The 21,516-nt window shown below is 38.9% G+C and overlaps 1 protein-coding gene across 2 annotated transcripts in view; it reads left to right on the plus strand.

The window, feature by feature from the left end:
• The first annotated feature begins 206 nt into the window (after positions 1-206).
• The window catches only part of LOC139448316 (kinase D-interacting substrate of 220 kDa-like), a 32,382-nt gene continuing 11,072 nt past the window's right edge, over positions 207-21,516 (plus strand). Inside the window, exons 1-4 of one of the 2 annotated variants that reach the window (XM_071229869.1) lie at positions 207-308; positions 3,449-3,473; positions 6,993-7,050; positions 7,945-8,223. In XM_071229869.1, the coding sequence (XP_071085970.1) occupies positions 7,017-7,050; positions 7,945-8,223 (313 nt within the window). In that variant the 5' untranslated portion in view covers positions 207-308; positions 3,449-3,473; positions 6,993-7,016. The remainder of the gene's footprint in view (positions 309-3,448; positions 3,474-6,992; positions 7,051-7,944; positions 8,224-21,516) is intronic. The other variant, XM_071229868.1, reaches the window with a different exon arrangement.

Raw genomic sequence — 21,516 nt, forward strand, 5'->3', positions numbered from 1 at the left:
AAACACATTTTATAACTTTCTGTTATGTACCCGACAGCGCATGCAGATCACAAAAGGTGCATTCACTGAAGGATCGAGGCGAGGCCACCTTGATCTGGTGGTTTCATTTGTTCAATGAATTTCAGTCTAACAAACAACACCTGACCATTTCGTCTCTGCTCACCAGTGAATACAAGATATAAATACATTTAGTAGTAGTCCTTGAACAAGAATTAACATGATCACAGATTACGCGTGCTCAAGAACCATTACTGCAATAGTGACAGGTTGCATTACAACGAGTTTCACAAACATCTGGTATCGTCACTGTAAGTACAATCATGTTAAATAGATTCATCATTCGTCGCTTCCCATGATATTGTATAACATCAGTTCCCTTTCTTTATAGAGGTAGACATATAACACATACATTGTATTCCATACTGCATTGTTGTATTGTAACTCTTTATTCACAAAACTAATGTTCCTGTATTTAACCACAAAATGTACAGTTCAGTATCACTCCAAGTTGAATAGTATCAAAAACAACTAATGAATTATATATCTGAAGGAAGTCTTGGTTTTCCTCGTTCCACATAAAGGAGATTTTAATGATATATGCGAGTGTATATGCAAATTATGTGAATGGTCTGTGCTACTGGTAAGAAAGGGCATGCTTAGCCTTGTCCCTAGGACCTTGTGGCATCGCTGATTTTGAGTGATCCATTGATTGAGGTTTCTCCACTATTTTGCCCTTTTTCGCCAAATGGAACCTGTTTCGCTTGATAATCGAGACTAGATATTCGCCGGCGTTTACATGTTCTCAGTGTCGATACTCTGTGTTATACCAGTACATTCGTTAACATATCCTGTCTCGTGGACACGATACCTGTCAGAATCTGCATAATACATTATGTTTCCTATCACCTTCAAAGCTTGTATATCCAATACAATAAATAAACTAGTTTGTTCTGATTCTGTTGCAATACTCATGAAGTAAGCTGAAATAGACAAATTGGAAAGCTGAAGTGTGAAATATATAATGTTTAAACTTACTTGACTGAATAATTAATTCAGTAAAAGCTAATCAAATAAAACTCCAATATGTATATACAAACATTACATCGTGTTACCTATCCAACAGTGTATAAACACGAGGGACACCTCCAAGACATATTTGAATCTCCTCTCCACGATCAAAGCACCATTGGAAAAAAGAGAAGCAAAAATGAAATAAGAATGGGATTTTCTTGTTACAAATTGCCTCATTTCAGCTATCCACAACTTAAAACGGGAAATATCAGACCTGAAGACCAAGCTTGATCTAATTTGGTTCCCATTTACAAAAACAAACCAAGCCTTTTATGCCAAATCATGGCAGGTTTACCATAAGTAGTATTTAAAATGATATCAATACACGCGCGTAATACACACTTATTTCCAGAAGTATGTAATGTTAAGGCATTGATTTTCTGAATATTCTGTTCAGTTGGTACAATTGTAATCATGCAGGTGGTATAATCACATTATATATGTACAGCATCACACTTCGAATGTGATAACGACGACATAGTAACACGAGAGACCCGGTTTGTTGCAGTGGATTTCTTAAATATGAACAGGTATAAGCGATTATGTGCGGAGAATTAATGTATCAGTGTCAGGGCATTGATTTATCTAGACCTGCTCAGAGACTGATATTCTGCCACAGGTCTTTAGCATATGTCAATGACAATTTCCTGTAATGTTTTGACTTTATAATGTAAAGACAACCAATAACAGGGAGATGCTTTAATGCCTTTAATTTTTGCTTTGAATGTCGAGCAAACTGTAAGACTTTTTCTATGATGCCGAATTTAGGACTGACCTTGTAAATAGAGATGTGTTTAAGATTAGATTTGTAATAAGCTGTGCTGTAAATTGAAAATCCTCGTTCATGGCTGACTGGCTGTTCCACCTATTTGCCTGCACTCTTACGTTAAGACATCTCTGTGACATAACAAACTCAACATTGCGAAGACCAGCCATGTTGATGTCATGTTAGTTAGTTACTCACTTACTTTGGAGATTTAACGTGCGCTTTCCGACTGATGCGTATTTCGCACACGGGCCCGGCCCGGCCATTTAATGTTTCCGAAAGGGGCGATATATAGTTATGTGTGCAACCCAAGAGGGGGCTTAAGGGGTTGCTTATATAGAATTTGGGAATTTTGAGATTTGGAATAGATGCCGATGGCGTTGGGGAGTAGAACAAAGGGAGCTGGGTATGGTGGATGTTTGTTTGTTTATGTGAGTTTATGGACTCCGAAACCTGCGTGTTTGGAGGTCGGATCTGAAGATCCATCCGTGTAAATGTGACACCAATTTGGCCAGTTTCCGTGTATGTATGCTAGAGTGGTGGTTTTAGCTATATTTGGGTCGGTTTGTTTATTTATTTGGCTAGCTAGTGTTGTGTCTATTTTGGGTATTTTAAGTTTAGGGGTGAAGATATTTGATTGTTTGCAGCTTTGTTTAAGATTTTTAATTTGGTGTTCATTTAGGTAGTTTGTTATTCACATGTTAGTACCTACTTACTTACTTTGGAGATTTAACGTGCGCTTTCCGACTGATGCGTATTTCGCACACGGGCCCGACCAGGCCATTTAATGTGTTTCCGAAAGGGGCGAGGGTGGTCTGTGCAACCCAAGAGGGGGCTTTAGGGGTTGCTTATATAGAATTTGGGAATTTTGAGATTTGGAATAGATGCTGATGGGGTTGGGGAGGAGAACTAAGGGAGCTGGGTATGGTGGATGATTGTTTGTTTATGTGATTTTGATTTGGTAGGTTATTATGGTTTTAGATGCGTTTTATAAGTTCCGTTTTGATTAAGAATACGCCTAAGGCCTTGAAGTTTTCTAGTTTATTTTGTGGGTTTAGTATTGCTTCTAGAGTGAGAGCCTTGTTTAGATTGAGGGTGGTTTGTAATGCGGTTCGATGTGTTAGGTAGTGTGTGCAGTGGATGAGTGCGTGTTCTGGGGTTTCTGGTTGTTTGCAGTGTGGGCAGTTACCTGTAGTGTGTTTTTTAATTTTTTTTAGGTGGTTATTTAGGTTGGTGTGTCCTGTTTGGAGTTTAGTGATTACTCTGTCGATTTCTTTTGATGGATGGAGAATTTTTGGTTTGGTTAGTGGTTTGCTGAGCACTCTTTTGATTTGGCTATTTGAGTTTAGATATAGGTTATGCCATTTTTTTGTGATTTTTTGTTTGTTTACACTTTTAATTTCTGATTTTGAGATGGGTAAGTTTAAGCTTATTTCTGGGATTTTGAGGGATAGTTTAGCTGCTTTATCGGCGTTTTCATTACCGTATATTCCTACGTGGGCGGGTATCCACAAGAAGGTTATTTGTTTGCCTGCCTTAGTTAGGTCGTTGGAGCTTTTAAGTATTTGATTTATTAATTTAGGTCGGTTTTTTGGTATTTTTGTTTTGTAGGGCTTGTAGTCCACTTTGGGAGTCAGTAAGTATTAGGATTTTTTTGTTATACTCACATGTTAGTCAGTTTCAAGTATCTATATACTAAACCTAGCCATCTCAACTGTAAATCGTCTCATCTCAGTTTCTCAGTGTAATAATCGTTTCTTCCTATTGTTATTTTTGTAATTTCTAAAAATTGTCTTCTCATCATACAGGCATCTTTCATTACACTTACATTAATTCTTTCTTTTTTTTAAAACTTTCTTTTAAGTCCCCTGATCCCCAAAAGCTCTAACCCTTTCATGTCTACTACCTCTACTCCAGACCTTAATCTCTCCTTTAGGTGAGTTCATAATTCCAGACAGGTAAATGCCACGTGTTGTTTTAACTAATTGTAGGGGAACTGGGTTGTAGGGGAAATGGGATGTAGGGGTTTTGGGAGATAACCGTTCCACCGATCGAGAATTGACAGAACAATGGTGGCCATGATACGTTAGATGACGTCTGTCTAATAATTGCACAGGCGGTGAATTGGGCTCAGAATAGTTTGGTACCAGTCGTGAGTCACAAAAATCTAAAGAGGAGGGTTATATATCATCTGTTTGGGGTTATAGTTTAGTTGTCAAATGGTATATGGGGAGTGAAAATGAAGGATATGTCCGATGTAATGGTGTATCGGCTGAAAGTTAGAAGCGTGCACTATTTCGAAGCTATCATGTCATGCAGAGTATATTATCCTGCGAATATATAGCATGTCAATAATGTAGTATTCTTCCGAGGGCGGGGTAGCAAAACTTTGTTTTTATTTCCCTCGTAATTGTATGGAAAGTATTGGAAACGGTAAACCCAAGCACAGGTTGCAAATCATGTGGATATCTATGAATAGATTGTCAACAGTTACATCGCCCACGTTTTATATCTGGTGCTCTTGGTAAAACTAATATAACCTGAGTTGAACAGAAATAAAAAAAAGTTGATAAAATCAAAGCAGCTCGTTATTTCCCCTCACTGTGTCATTGGTTTTTGTTATATAATAAATTAATCATAACATATATTTTATTTGGGCATATAGAACATGGGGTTGGGGATGTCACCAAGGATGAATCTAGACCCCCTCAAAGGCCAAATCTGCATTAGATTTCAGTACTCTTTCCCTCTTCAGTAGTTATAACATGTCCATGACATCCTGAAGTAATGCAGAATTTACGGAAATTATACGTTGTAAGTGTTTTCCCAATCTGTTGACCAAGGTAACTTAGTTTGGAATTCTAAATTTAGATACAAATCCCTGGTCACACTTCCAGAATCTTGGACTATAATGAACTGCCAGTATTTAGGTACATGTATGTGACAACAGTGGAAAACATTGAGCACCTGTAATTGCCATGGTTATGGCTAATCAATCGAATCCATATTCTATAACCTTTGGTGGCAGAATTATCAGAAAAGAGGGTCTGCAGTACTTCCCATCAATTAACTTGCATTGACAAAATATACAACACAGATTAAAATTCATATATGATCTTTAATTCAAAAGAATTGTCATGAATTGTCAAGAATTATTATTGTTAACAACTAAATATGTAAATTAAATAAAAAAAATATCTCATAAGGAAGAGTATTTATGTATGTTAACCTCTTTATCATGAGGAACACTACCTTGTGTTCATACATTGATATGCAAATATCAGGTAGCTGGACACCTTCAATTCATTAGATACTTAAACATACATACCAAGTATGCTTCACAAATACTTTTCCTTAAATAATATAAATACACTCAAACAGGTATTCAGACGAGTTCCTTTTCTTGGATACTGACTTATAGTCATCCATAATGTCATAAAGGTGTTCTAAAATTTGGTAAAGTCCTATCGAAATTTTAAAAATCCAGATAAATATGTCTTGAAGCCAGCAAAATCATTGTCAAGTAAATGTGAAGCTTATTTTCAACTTATTTATAACCAATAAACACTAGCTCACACTCAGTTATCAAATATTGACAATCTCCTCAAATCATGGTAAAGAATTACTTCTTGGGTTAAACACATTTAAATATTCATCACAGTAATATATGAAATGAATTAAAAATTATATAAATTATTCTGTATCTGAATTGATTAGGCACTATGGATAATGTCTGATCAGGGTGTGACTTCGATAAGAGATGAGATATTGTCTTAGTTTTTACAAATTCTTTGTATCTTGAAATAAGTTTTATGCTTTTTGATATTGGTAATCACTTTCAATACTATCTTTTTTAAAATATATATTATTTAAAAAGAAATAATATAATGTCCTATAGAAAGAGCCAACAAGTTCAGGTTTATACCAGGTTGATGTTATACCATGAATCATTTAGTGTTTGTTTGTTAGTCCTGCTATTAAATCATATTAATCTGACTTTGATAAGGCATCAATTAAATAATTGGTTGGAATAATTAATAATTACTTGATTAGATTATAATTTATATCATTACTTGACCATGTTCCTCTGAGTTCATAAAAATCTTGTTATCATGTCCAGTAAATTAATTAAAATGATTTATAATCGTTTTTAATAAATGTAACATTTCACGAAAAGATTTATCAATAAGCTTCCACTACCAATGAATAACTTATGTTGTAAACAATTCTTAACCAATAATTTTCTATTAATAACTAAGATAATTTGTTTTTAATTTCTATCTGTCGAAATATTTCAGTAATTCTCTTCCTTCTCACGAAACGTTCCTCTTCTTTCTAACCTTGAGTGATGATTCCATTTCACAAGAATAGGATCAGGTAATTCATTACTGCATGGGCCCTGTCTCGTCACAGAAATGCTGAAATATTCTAAGCATGATTTAATGGAAATTAAACAGAAAGATTTTGCGGGGACATTGACAATGTTGATATTTCTATTCTTAAAGATTTGTTACTGGTAGAGTAATTTGCTATATTATTCTCGAGTAATTTGCAATATTAACAGATATAGGCTTATTGCGATTTTTGTATTCAACTAAAATCATATCTAAAAATCTGCAACAAAATAAATAATATCTAAGGGAGAGGACATCAATTTCCACCAGATTGTACTTCAATGTAAATAATGGTAGATTTCGACATTTAACTGATGGTGAGGCCTACCGCACAGCTTGATCAGCCTCAAAAAAAATTCACCCAACCCTGTGGGTTTGTGTAAGGGTATATATCTAATCCCAGCGATATGTGATGGCTACCGCGAATGACAATAGCACAAACCGTTGGCACTTCGCTTCTCGGACATCGTTTGAGTATGTCTGAAAAATCCGCAGCCTTCTGATTGGCTGAAAGTGACGCATGCGCGAATTTTGATTAACAGACTGGATCGGTCTGCAGTAACTCAATTAAGGATTAAGTAATGGCGGCGCCTTTGATCTTTAAGGGAAGCAAAACATGTTATGCTGCCCCATAGAAGTAAACACAAGCCTGGAAAACCAACTACAGCATAACACACAACTTCCTCATGAAACTAGTATAGTTTACAATAACCAAGAAGATGGTAACAATGAGAAAATACAAAGTTTTTACTTTTTTTCAGATTGAGTCGGTGGAGAATTTAGAGATGCCGAAGTATATCCTGCTTGTCATAATATTTGGTAAGCTATTTGTTGTTCATAAGTATATATTTGTACACATACACCACTTAATAGCTCACCTGAACGCTACAATTTTTGTGAGCTATATAAAGATGTACCAATGGCATGTATGTCTGTCATAGATCTTACACTTGTGAATCTCCTCTAAAACCATCATATCTACATTGTAGATATCGCTGCAATGAAATTTCATCACAACGCTTTGCAGACTATTGTGATGTCATTGTTATCATGACGTCACTTCTAGTGTCCCCCGCCGTGATATTGCTGGAATATTGCTAAAAGCGGCGTAAAACCATACTCACTCACTCACTCATGACATCACAATCTAATGATACCATTAACAGCTCTGCTATTGAAACTGTTAGCAGTACTTTTTACACTTGCTCATTACTGTCTACAAACTGAACGAAAGTTGGAAGAAAGATTTTGGATGATAAATAAATTCTCACCCTCTTGTCTTTGATATCAAATAGATCAAAACTGGTTGAATCAACTCGTGTTGATATATTTGATATCAAAAGACACTCGGGTGAGATTCTCTATGACAATTATATTAAGTTGTTATTAGTTTCTATTTCTATTCAGAAATTTGCAGACATGAAGCTGAGGTTATCTATTGTATCCCTTATAATGACATCATATTTTGTTCAAATCATTAAATTTTAATATTGGGTCTATGTATTTTATAACCAAATAACTAAATAGAAATGTTGATAACAACTTCAGAAGGGTTGTCAGTGACTGTTGACTACATACCCACTTTATTTCTGACATACAGCTAGTTCATTAACTGTACTCGTGAACTCATTTCAGATGTGAAAATCGAAAATGGAACAATTAATTATACGAATGTTTCAACGGTTTATAAACGTGATTATTTCTCTGTTTCAGTATTACAAGGAAATGGTGAGGAGTGTCCCTTGGGTAAATATGGTGTAACTTGTGAGGAAGTTTGCAGCCCTAACTGTGCGCCTTCTCTTACTGACCAGTCAGTCCACTGTCACAAACTGACTGGAAGGTGTTCGGAAGGCTGCAAGAGAGGCTGGCATGGTGACCAGTGTAATGACCTGTGCAGCAAGAACTGTCTCAACAGCATATGTAACGTACAAACTGGAACTTGTATAAACTGCGAAGTAAACTATTCAGGGGATTATTGTGAGACATCAGGAGGTACGTGGTATTTTTGTTGTTTTTTATCTTTATGATAACATATGCACAATTATCCGTCCATCAAATGATACCCCATACGCTCCAGGGAGTGATTACTGTATAAGAAAAGCACACATACTTTTCGCTGTATCAGCATGATCGAAGGTAATTCTATTCACTATCAGGCAGCAGCATTTTGTAACCTATAGACACTAGATTTTAATTTCAGTAAGCAGACTCTTTGAAAGCTGACTGACAAGTATGATTACCCGTGAAGATCCGGGTTAAAATAGGTCTTCAGGAACCAATGCTTGCCGTAAAAGCCGACTATGCTTGTCATAAGAGATGAATCACAGGATCGGGTGGCCAGGCTCGCTGACTTGATTCATGCATGTCATCGTATCCAATTCCGTGGATCTATCATTTACAGACGGCCGTCATGTATACTCAAACGCAAAAGAAACGCAAATCGAGTATGCAGTATACATGTTATTTATTTTCAACAGTAAAGACAAGAAATACTAATAGGGCAAGATTGACAAAAATTTGACTGAAGACAGTGTAATGGATTAAAAGGCAGATGACATAAAAAAAAATCAAATGTTAAGGGCCTACACAGTTTCGGGTCAATACCCAAAATGTCAGTCAATACCTGGTGTGACCACCTTTAGCATTGATCACTGCCACACATCTCCTGTACATTGAGTGGATCAGACGATTTGTGAATGCCCTGGGGATCCCCCTGCACACATCCAGAGCAGCTGTTCGTAGATTATCGGCAGTTGTAGGGACTGGGCGAACATTGTGCATACGCCTTTGAACCTCATCCAAAAAGTGTTCAATGGGGTTCAGATCAGGGCTGAGGGCTGCCCACGGTAGAACACGGATGTTGTGTTGTTGCAGAAAGGCCATGGTAGCTCTGGCAACACGAGCGTTGTCCTGCTGGAAAATGTGTTGTTGATGTTGTGCAAAAAATGGAACAACATGGGGTCTGATCACATATACCACTGAGCAGCGATGCCGTGTTCCCGGCCTTCAGAAAGCACATGGGTCCAAGTCTCGGATTAAGTCCAATCCCTGCCCATATCATGACGCTAGGTCCCTCCCCCTCCCCCCCCCCCCCCCAACCCCCCATGGATCCCTTTCCACAACGTTTATGTCAGCGAAACGATCACCTCGACGCCGCCAAATTCTGACCATTCCGTCTGCATGGGAGACACAAAAGCGACTTTCATCAGAGAAGATGACACGCCTCCAATCACGAAGACGCCAATTGTAATGACCCTGTGCCCACTGAAGTCGTGCTTGTCGATGCCGTGGTTGGAGAACAGGACTACGTGCTGGTCGGCGACATCTGAGGTTGTTGGAACGGAGATGTCGGATCACAATGTCTCGGCTAATTTGTCGATTATGTGTTCCTATGGTCTGTCAAGCACTTTCACTTAGGAACGGATGTCGCTGGTGTTAACGGGTAATCTGTCGATCTGGTCGAAGTGTGGTGACCCTAGGACGACCGCTCCAAGGAAAGTGATCTGTGGTCGGTGTAGTATTGTATCGATGCAGGAGACGGTAAATTGTGGTTATGTTAACGTTGAAATGACGGGCAACATCTTGGACAGACTCTCCAGCTTCCAAACGTCCGATAGCCTGGTTTCTCTGAATTTGAGTTAGGCATGGCATTGTTGACCAAGGAGTGGTAGGTCCAAGAATCGGCCACACTTTTATACCCACTACAGTTCGTGATAGTTCGTGCATTTTCGATTTTGCAAGAAATGGGTGCATGATACCCACATATTCATTGAAATGGTGCGGTTTGGCGATTCGTTTTTTATGTTTCGTTTTTACTCGGGGCTTCCAAAATGCAACCAAAAATATTGATAACATCATCAGGCTTCACTACATGCTAAAACTCGTATCAAATTATGGTTCCGTGTTTGTTACCTATTTGCTTAAAACCACTTGCGTTTCTTTTGCGTGTGAGTATAGATGGAATATGGCTGAGTGCGGCGTTGAACAACAACTGAACAAACAAAGCCAAGTATGCATAAGCTAACTGCACATTAAATTATCAGTGGCTGGTATTCAGGCCCCAAGTCGACAGCATATGTCAGTACAATTCCATAACTAGAAGTAACCATTTTCCAATTCATGTTGTTACAGCTATGACTAATTGTATGGCCCCCGCGACGGTCCAGTTAAGACTTTGTCTTCAGCAACCGGTGCTTGTCTTACGAGGCGACTAACGGGATCGAGTGGCCAGGCTCGCTGACTTGGTTAAGTACGTCATAACCCAAACTCATACACTAAGTTAAACCAGTTGTTGTAATTAATCAGCCCAGTAAGGGAATGAAGAGGAGAGTAGTACAAACAACCTGGTTATGACTCACAATGACTAATTATACACCAATGATATAGTTTTCAGTTTGGTGCTTTCCAATCAAACACTAAATAATCAAACAGTTATCCCTCTTTTTGTATGTATGCTGACCAACTAAGAACAAAAGATGGACTTTTTTAGGTTTCCTAAGAAAAATAAGTGTAGTAAACCGAAATTTAATTAAAACTCCTGATTTTCAAAACCTTTAACCATTTTCACTTGTATATAAAGAATGTAAACATACGGACACGCGTCCACTGGATGTGTGTCAGATCGAACGGCAAAGGACCATGTCCGAAACAATATCATACTCACTCTTGCAAGCCCTCATCAACATGTACCCTATGTTAATCCACCTAACTAGCCTCACCCTGTAACCCTGACCACACTCAGCAACTCTCTTGCCATCGACTCAAAGGTGATCAACATTGAAAATCGATTATCTAAGCTTGGTAACCTTGTAAATGAAAATTAACACGGCTAATCTTAAATCAAGAGTTGACACCCTTGATGATTATGAAGATAATGAGATGACAACTATGATGGGATGAAACAGAACAAGAGAGCCATTGAGAAGGAGCTAAATTCCCTCAAAGAAAGGTCCCCACTAACCCACTCGAGCTGAACGGGGCTTTGATTCACCAGAGGAGTAGTAGGTCTTTAAGGGGACAACCTGATATTTTCATATATCACTGAACCCCAACCCGAAGATGAGTCTGTTCGGTTTCTGATTTCAATATTTGTTTCAATAGAGTGCTTAGGACTCCCATGTCAACAAACAGCTCCATTCGTCATCAGTCTGCCCTAAACAGGTACAGCCAGCCATCAAATCAGCTGACTTCTCGAACACCAAGCTTGATGTAGTGTTCCAGAGAGGAAAAATCAACCAGAACATTCTCAAAGCCAACGGCGGGCCTTCAACAACATCAGATGATCCCACCAGTGCAGTTTATGTGATTGTTTGAGAAACGCCAGGGCCTCTCCCAATAAGAATTAAGGAACATCAAACCTCAATTCATCAAAGACAAGCCACACTTGGCTAACAGTGATGACATCAAGTTTTAACGTGTCCATCGTCTTGGGCGATACAACAGGAAACCTCAACACCAAGCTAGACCAGGCCTATGATAGCCAAGTGTATCTATACTGTGGAAAGAGATGCTATGAAGAGGGTTGGGAGGGAACTCAAGGGACAAGACTATAGGATATTCGAGCAGTTCCCAGAGGAGGTGAGCAGCTATAGGAAGGATGTTCTTATGCCTCTCCTGAGAGAGGCTAGGAGAGAGAACAAGAAAACCCACATGTCAGTAGACTTGAACATTGTAGATGTACATAATGTTGTACATGTAAATGAAGAAGAGAACTCTACGACTAGGGGTTGTACTGCTCTTCATAACAATGCCCTATGTGTGTCTTCCCAGAGCAGCCCGCCCCTGATAAGGTAGCTAATGTAAATATTATAAATAGCATTGATATTAGGAACACTGTCAAGGATTCAACCTCGAATATTGTATATAAAAATAAGATTTCTGATAGAAATGCAAATACAGAAACTTTAAGATTCCAGTTTAGTTGATAATGTCCTATCTTCATGTATATGCCATCCATGTTTAAGTGAATTTGATGTTACTGAATTTTCTCATCTGTACTCCGATATCGATTCCCCAATTGTGTTTTCAGTCATTTTACATAGTGGTAATACAACCATAGTCAGTACTGCAAGTAAGCAAAATATAATTTCAAACATCCCTCTAAAAGATCACGATGCAAAACCAAAACATTATGAAAAGGATAAAACAAATGCATCTGCAAATAATATCAACACAGAAGCTGTCCCCAAACTGACCCACATATTGAAATCAACAAAAGGTCATGACGACCCAGCACATGCTATCAATGAATTTGCTGAAGAGATCGCGCAATTGCTCACTGATGCAGTACAGGCGACGTTTGGGGAAAGGCGTCCAGTCTGCCCAAACCTGAGAAAAAGTAAAAATAACAAACCCTGTTTGGGGACTGAATGTCAAAATAAACGTAAAACATTTTATAAATCAAAACGCCGATTTTAAAAATAAATCAGAAATTAATGAAATTTATTATTGACAAGTGCCTTATTAAACATATTAATAAGTACAAAACTGAATTTAAAACCGATGACTGGTATCTCAGATATGCTATGACCGTTCATTCTTCCCAAGTTCTAACTATCAAAGATCTAAGAGTATGGACACTCAATAAGTTCGTACAATGGTCTAATCAGCCATATCTTGCTGTATCCAGGGTAGAATACTTAAGCCAACAGCTGAGCATAGAAAAGATAGGAAGTTTGGCCTCTATATTGATTTTGTCCTTCAACTAAGAGGTAAACAGTGTAACAACTGCACTGTGTGTAATATAGACATGTTACAGAACTAACAGCCGTCTGATACACAGCAGTTTTAATGTATACTAGCCACATAAAGAAACTGTGCACGGAGAAAATATAGATATAAGGGCACACCGTCCATATATGAAAGATAGGTTTGAACACAGCAATTATTGGAGACATTCAAACGCTCATGCACGTGCCATGCGATATGACGTCATTGATGGGGGCCTATGGACGTGCAATGTGTTACTGCACGTGCATCCTGTGCAGCTGTACACAGCATGTGCAACTCAAAATTCGCTGTCACTTTGGAAAGCATGATCTGTGGTCATTCAAAAATTCAAAACTTCTCAGGCGCAGACACAAGCATATCACAAGCATATCACAAGCAAATCATGCCAAGATTGACAGCTGCACAGCGTCATGAAGCCATTGGAATGATCCGAGCGGGAATGAGGCAACAACAGGTGGCAACACATTTCCAATGCCATCGTAACACGATATCGGCATTGGTGAGGCGTTATAAGAACACAAATGACGTTGCCGACCAGCCACGTTCAGGACGTCCCCGAGTAACGACGCCAAGACAGGACAGATGGATTCGAGTAACACATCTACGACACAGGTTCCAAACGGCAGTAACGACATCCCAGACAATTCCTGGACTGCGCCGTATCCATCCCAACACTGTCAGGAATCGTTTACGTCAGTACGGGATTCGACCACGACGCCCTGCCATACGTCCCATCCTGACACACCGTAATCGAGTCAACCGTCTAAGATGGTGTCGAAATCATGTTCGCCAACCTCGAATATGGTGGAGAAATGTTGTCTTTACAGATGAATCGAGGTTCAACATTTCCCACAGTGACGGGCGCCAACGTGTCTACCGGCGTTTGGGAGAACGTTATGCACGCAACTGTATTGTGGAGAGGAATCGTTTTGGAGGTGGCTCTTTGATGATTTGGGGTGGGATAACGGCACGGCACCGAACCCCTTTGGTGGTTGTTCAGGGCAATCTCACCGGTGTTGGCTACAGAGATCAGATTCTAAGGCCTGTGGTCATTCCTTTCCTGCAACGTCATGGCCCGGGATTGACATTTCAACAGGACAACGCTCGTCCTCAATGGGTCGCAATGGATTTCCTTCACCATAACAATGTCATGTTACTGCCATGGCCTGCAATTTCTCCAGATCTCTCCCCAATAGAGCATGTGTGGGATGAAATGGAGCGCCGTCTGCGTCGTCTTCCACATCCTCCAGATAACGTCCGTGACTTGGCACAGGATTTGAGGAGGATATGGCAGGCCATTCCCCAGGCCTTCCATGCCCATTTGGTGGACTCCATGCGTCGCCGATGCACTGCTGTGATTCACGCACAGGGTGGTCATACCCGTTATTGACTTTGTGACTTTGTCGTTTGACCCCCTACTCCATTTTGATCTTCTGACGTCATCGTAACAGATGTTGTTCAGGTCCCGTTGACATTTTCTTATGGTCCGATCATTCAGCTGCTACAGCGTCTGCATAATTTTGTTCTTGCTGTGTTGTATTTCAATCCAGAATATATTTTCTCCGTGCACAGTTTCTTTATGTGGCTAGTATAGATAGATTAGATAACAGGTAAAGGACGCCATAAGAGAAATATGCGTTTGACATGTATGGAATGTAATCGAAAAGTAGGAAGTGCATGCTTTAGCATATAGAGTGTTGCACTGTATTTGTAGGAACTTTAAGTAACTCTTCTTGTACAAACCATCGATCTGGACCACTATTTAGATAATACAACACTCGTTCACCAGGCTTGTACTGATTGCAGTATTTCCTACGACGATCATCTTCGAGTTCACCAGCCTCATACAGATAATATATATATCATATGGAAACTTTTCCTTCTTTATACCGGATTGTGTACTGTATAAGCAGGTTATCTATCTATGAACCAACTTATCTATCTATCAACCAAGTCACTTCATTATTCCATACCTTTACAACTGCTGGTAATCTAATCACCCACTCAGTTGATCTCTTATCAGCCATCTTCTGTGCATACTTATGACCAAATAAGCACTCTGCAAGTGTACAATTAAATCGCTCTACAATACCTTGTGCTCTATGGTTACCAGCCTCACCTTGTCTGATTTTTGTTCCTCCCTCTCAACATATCATGAGGTAAAAGTAATAAAGCAGACTGATGTACTTCATTAGGCACGGAAACATCAAACTAAGGTCGTTGTATGTATACCATAGGGCTGGCAAGTATATTTCCCATACAGCTTGTTTAGTAAGCCAATCACGAGTAACCTTCTCAGTTACCTTTGACACTGAAGCAAGCTTCTTAATCACGGCTAATCCTTTCCAGTAACCACTCGGACTATAACATATCTTTGCAAGATGATCCACATCGATTATAATTCATATTGTGCTTATGTTCAAATTGTTTGCAATAAAGCTTGTTACACCTAATCCCAGAACAATAAATGTTAGCTCGCGATCTTTTTTAACCTCTGACTGAGATAACGTCTGCGTGGAGCAAATTGGGTCAAGTAGCTTTCCATACATTAGATTGTATTCTTGCATTGCATTATCCACATCTTTAGAAGTTTGTATTGAATGGGCTTGTCTTCGAAGCTCTTAATTCATAAAATCAAGCCTCTGTGTTCTTCTCCAGGCATATTCATTTTACAAACTTTCAAGCTGTTCTAAAGCTATACTATGTCTTTTTCTTTCTGCCTCCACCTTTCAGGTTTAAAACTGTGTTCAACAGTATTATTATAAGATAAGTTTAGTTACTTCATTATATTTTCTGGGATAGAGTGATGGGGTAGCTTTGTGGAAAGCGTTCGCTCGTTACTGTGAAGACCCGGTTTCGATTCCAACAATTGGGTACATTGTGTGAAGCCCATTTCAGGCTATTGCCAAAAGTGGCGTAAAACAATACTCACTCACACACTCTTCTGGGAGAAGCCCTTGATTGATTAGTATATCTTTTGCTACCATTGCTAGACATACATCTAACACAAGTACATACCAATATCATAATCATCAAACACTAGGTTGGGTACTGGTGCTTTAGCAATCATTGTATCTATTTGGGTATAGCCTATTGCTGCGCCTCTGACAACTGCTGAATGATACACTGCATTTACCAACATTTTACGATCTGTAACTGGATTTATCACTTATTGGGTTTCTGCTCAGTTCTTCTGGTGTTTGCAGGTGGTGTTTTCACTGCAGTATTGGGTTTGTCAGTTTTAAGAAACCGTACGGCTGCTATAACTCCCGCAGTGCATAGGAAGCCCCATTGTTAACCAGTTCAGTATATAAACTATGTATAATGTGTTCAGTATTTGAACTGTGTTCAGTTTTGAACTGCTCTCAGGTTGTGAACAGTTTTCAATTGTTTTTGTAGTTTTTTACTTTCTAGCTGGAGCTCTTTTTATACCTGTTGCTACTTTCTTAGGGTTCTTAGTCACTCTCTTTACTTGTGGTTGTTGTGTGTTCCCCATCTTGTTGTGTTTCCGCGTCTTGTGTTTCCACATCTATTAGGTTCATAACATTATTGGGGGAAAATGTTAGTGTACATTATATATCCACATAAATAACGTCCGAAAATAAAACATGCACTATAATTAAGAAATAATCTAACATATTTTGTCCACATCAAACTCCAAGTGGTCCGGTAAATAATGGAGCCTGGGCGAGGCAAACCAGTGACTGACAGTGAGAAACATCCTATCAACTCGAGGCACCAAGACTCACAATCAACCAAGCCATTTTGTCACCCCTTACGATAAACATGGATTTGGGTCTGGAGACATTCTAAATCAAAATCCAAACGGGAATAGATGTATTAAACACGTATTGTAACCTAGCTACGAATCATGCCGTCATCGCGGAACAGTTAATAGCTAGAGAGCAATTTCGTAGCATTATAACCAGCTGGTAACCAGAGTTGTTCAGTCTTTGATATCCTTTCATTGTCAAAATGAGTGAATCAAATATATGAAAAGTAAACCAAGTTCAATATAATTCACCACATCCAATTTAAATTCTGGAAACCCATTTGTCCAGAAACTCTCGATGCTGTGGCCAGTCTCGGTCAAATGTATTTCCAAAATTCAACATGCTGTTTTCATGGATACATACTAAGGAAGAAAAAATGAAAAAAAAAAGTTTCGAAAACTCAAAACTTAAACTATGTGGGCCTGCCCATACACATACAGGCTGACATGGGCTGGAATACTAAACTGTCTGCTTGCAAACGTCCTTTGTGAATGTTTGAAGGTCTTCGCAACATACAACGACCGGTAACTCGTTATTAAATTCATGTCATCAATGACATTTTTAAGTTTGTTGTTTAACGCAACACTCAGCAATATTCAAGCTATATGTAAATAATCGAGTTTGGACCAGACAATCGAGTGATAAATATCACGAAAACCAACCAACTTCATTGATAATATGAATTTAATTACAAGTTACCGTTCACATTCTCTTCTTTCGTCCCGTCATATCAATCTTTAACTGTTGTGTGTGTTGGTGACAGGTGCAGTTGGTAAGACATCAAAAATGTTCTGTACAGTATTCGACCCTGAAGATTCCGGGGTAGAATAGGTCTTCAGCAACCCATGCTTGCTGTAAAAGGTGACTATGCTTGTCGTAAAAGGCGACTTAGGGGATCGAGTGGTCGGGCTTGCTGACTTGGTTGATGCATGTCATCGATCCCGATTACGTGGATCGATGTTTATGCTATTAATCACTGGAATGTCTGGTCCAGACTCGATTATTTACAGACCGCCGTCATATAGCTGGAATATTGCTGAGTGCGGCGTTAAACAACAAACCAACCAGCCAACTGTACAGTATTCAAATATCAAGTGGTGTGCAAGTCAGCTACATGTATTACCATAGTTGTTTAGACCAGGGCCTTTATGCATTGTGAACCTCATTTCAATGCTACATTTAATAATGCGACTGTTACTAACAATGAATTGCAACGACAGATCATGTTTGAAAGGAACTTGGTATCAAACAAACTGTGCCATTAACATTACCAGGCCGTGAGAAACACCTGGGTGTATCCACCAACTTGAGAACAGTAGTGTCCCTCTGTATTTCTAAACAATATGATATGGCTCAAGCTGACCTATGGAATACCCTAAAGAAATACACGCTCTGCATTCAACACGGGTAAATGTCATTCATTGCTGATGTGAATTATTTGATTGTTCAAGTACATAAGGCAATATATTTTCCGCATATGCACATTGAACCTTTCACTTTGATGATTCAGTATTGTGAAGGTTGGTGTCTGGTGCAGTTGTTAGGTTTTCAGGATTGTTATTGTCCAACCCCCTCCGCCACTTCCATAAAAATGAAAGTCCGACAACTGGTAGACTAGACCACGTACTTTGTGTACCCCTTTGGCAAGAGTAAATTGGCACGGTTCCCATGGCTGAAAGCTATGAATACATCTTTTCGAAAGTGGTCAAATGCAACAAATGTTATATTTACACAATGCCATTCAGATAGATTAGCGGACACTGGGTTTGGAAATTAACTTACCCTGACGAATCAGAGTTCTACGATCCAGCTCTTGCTGCACAATGTCATTTGGATGTAGAGTAAATTTGGACAGAATATGACCTAATAGTGTCATTCCGACGTCATTTCACGAGACAACAAGGCATTTTGTCACAACATTTTAAAAATGTTTTCGAGACGTTTGTGTGATATCAGTTTTTACAAACGTTTAATGAACATGTCAAAAACATTTATTTTTGTGATAAATTTTCAAAAACATTTTAAGACATTTTAATAACTAGATAAATAAATAATTAAATTTGAGAGCATGCGTCTCTTACCATAGATCTATATTTATTCACTTCTCAATGGTCTCTCTCATGCCCCCGCAAAATATGCGCGACTAAATGTATTTGCCGGTGTCACCTAGTGTGATCAGCAAAAAACAAATCATGTGAAGTTTTGTCTTTCTTTCATCTTCAATATTTTCTATAGAAATTTAGTCTACAGATTAAGCTGTAACTGTTGTGAAAATGTTATATTACTGCATTGCCAATCAACAACATTATGAAAACGGAGTGTGCTAGTTAGGGAACTTGCGTTCAACTACAGGCTGTTGGGATCGTAATCGGTACTCACTTTAATACACGGTGATAACTTTTACTGAAATATGTTCTGGCATAACATTTCTGCAATGTGTTGAAAACATTGCAATAACATGTTATGAAATAGTTTCGCCTATGTTATAGTACGATGTTCTTGAATAAAATTTTGAAAACATTTCAATAACATTTTGAACAGTTGTAAAAAAATCTAAAACGTAAATAAAAAGTTTTGACGAAAATGTTTTTTGAAAAACTACAATGAAACCTTTTGAAAATGTTTTAAAAATGTTATGTGTTAGCTGGGAAGCTTTGGCTGATTTTCTGGTGGAATAGGGAGAACCGTACTAGCCGGACTATGCTTTATAGAAGGTATTTTATAAACCTCATCCCACTGTGGAAATGCTTGCATACCATGGTGATAAAGCTGATTAAGCACATTCTCGACAGCCACTTCTAATTTAGTAATATTTAGTAATTGTAGAATGCCTCCTATTATCTCGAATATGCTGAGTCACCTTGGTATGCCTGGTAAAAGGGCATGTGACTCTGGTAACTCAACAAAATTGAAATGTGGAATTGGTTACATGATGCATCAGCTATAGCCTTATCGTTTGTGATCATATCATCACTACAGCAGTCTGGTTGGATTCCGAGTGCTTGTAGTATCAATACCTGGATAATGTAAGGTTTCGTGTTCCTCCACTGTTCCCCAGAGATCCATATAACAGTAGTGAGCTTCACTGTCATCACACTCGTGAGCTCATTGCCACTGGTTTTAATCATGGTTTTCATTGCATGACCTATGTTTTTTAACAAGCTCCCTGTTATCATCAGTAGAAGTCAAACTAATAGTAAAATTTGGTCGTGGTTTTTAATCGAACTATCACATCACGAGCACTGAGATTAGGAAAGCGTAATAAAAGTGTCTGATTCTGATTAATGGTACTTGTTACTCCCAGTAATATGGTTTATGGTGAATGTGTTCCCACTCAACGAGTGTCTGAGTGGGTTAGATCGCTGACTTTGTGTGCTGGCGATTTGGTGCCTCTCGGTGGCAGTGTGGGTTCGAATCCCGCATGGGACTCAACCAAACAAAATACGATAATCTGTACTTTACTCAGAAAGTGTTATCCCAAATATAACATTTGTTACAATACCCATCAGGATAACACTATAGTAGAAGATAACTAACACTTTGGGTTATATCAGCGAAACATCATAAAATTCTCGGGATAAAAGCATATCTAATTGCCTGATGTGGTAAGCATATGTTTGACACAGTCTGTGACAAGCATACAAAGAATCTATTGGCGAACAGCGCCAGACGAGATCTCGTGCCGACTCTGTCTAGACAATATTAATTTGATTTTTCTCTGTGGTTCAGTAAGCAAATTAAGCAGCTCTCACACTTTGCCTAGGTGGTTGCCGAGCTCTCCCGAGCCTAACTCGGCTAGAACTCGGGAAGAGACTACATATATACGAGTATCATACGCTACGAGTGTGTTACGAGCCCCATGAGGAGTCCAATAGGAGTCCAATAGGATTTTTATAGGAGTCTATTAAAAGTGCATACGAGCACAACAACCTCGATACGAGTTATACGATGTTGGTACGAGTTTGCTACGACTTTGATACGAGATGGCTACGAGCTGCTAAATAATTCGGCGGGAATTTGTCACATGATTTAACATGGAGGATGGCATAGCTCGTATTAGACTCGGTCAACTCGGCAATACATTTTTTCTGTACGAACACCACGAGGTTGCCACGAGGGTACTACGAGTAGGACGAGTTTGTTACGAGTTTGTAAAGAGTTAGCTGGCGGCCTGAGTGTTTTGAGCAGTTCAAAAACTCTCGTAGATCAGTACGAGGTATCCCGAGTTACCCCGAGTTTAGTACGACCTCGCTACGAGTTCCATACGAGTACCCCCGAGTCAGCTCGGGTCCATACTCGGGACGCAACTCGGCAAAGTGTGAGAGCTCCGTTAGGTTTAATAAGGAAAGTGAGAGTACATTTAGTATGTAATCATATTGATCATAGATCACTTCAAAAACATAATTACATTATGTTACGAAAGAAGTCAGTTATTGTAAGTAAATTGTATTAGTTTCAATAAACAGGGGATTGAAAGTAATGAAGCTTGTAATAGTTTGTTTATTTGTTTGTTGTTTCACGCCGTACTCAGCAATATTATAGCTATACAATCGAGTGTGGACCAGACAATCCAGTGATTAATATTATGAGCATCGATCCACGTAATCGGGATCGATGACATGCATCAACCAAGTCAGCGAGGCTGACCACCCGATCCCGTTAGTCGCTACTTCCTACGACAAGCATAATCGCCTTTTACGGCAAGAATGGGTTGCTGAAGACCTGTTCTACCCCGGATCTCACAATTCTTTTCTGAGCTCAAACATAGTGTTGATAACTTTGT

The sequence above is a fragment of the Haliotis cracherodii genome, unplaced genomic scaffold, assembly GCF_022045235.1.
Source record: "Haliotis cracherodii isolate W230 unplaced genomic scaffold, xgHalCrac1.p SCAF_7, whole genome shotgun sequence".
In the NCBI taxonomy this organism is placed as follows: Eukaryota; Metazoa; Mollusca; class Gastropoda; order Lepetellida; family Haliotidae; genus Haliotis; species Haliotis cracherodii.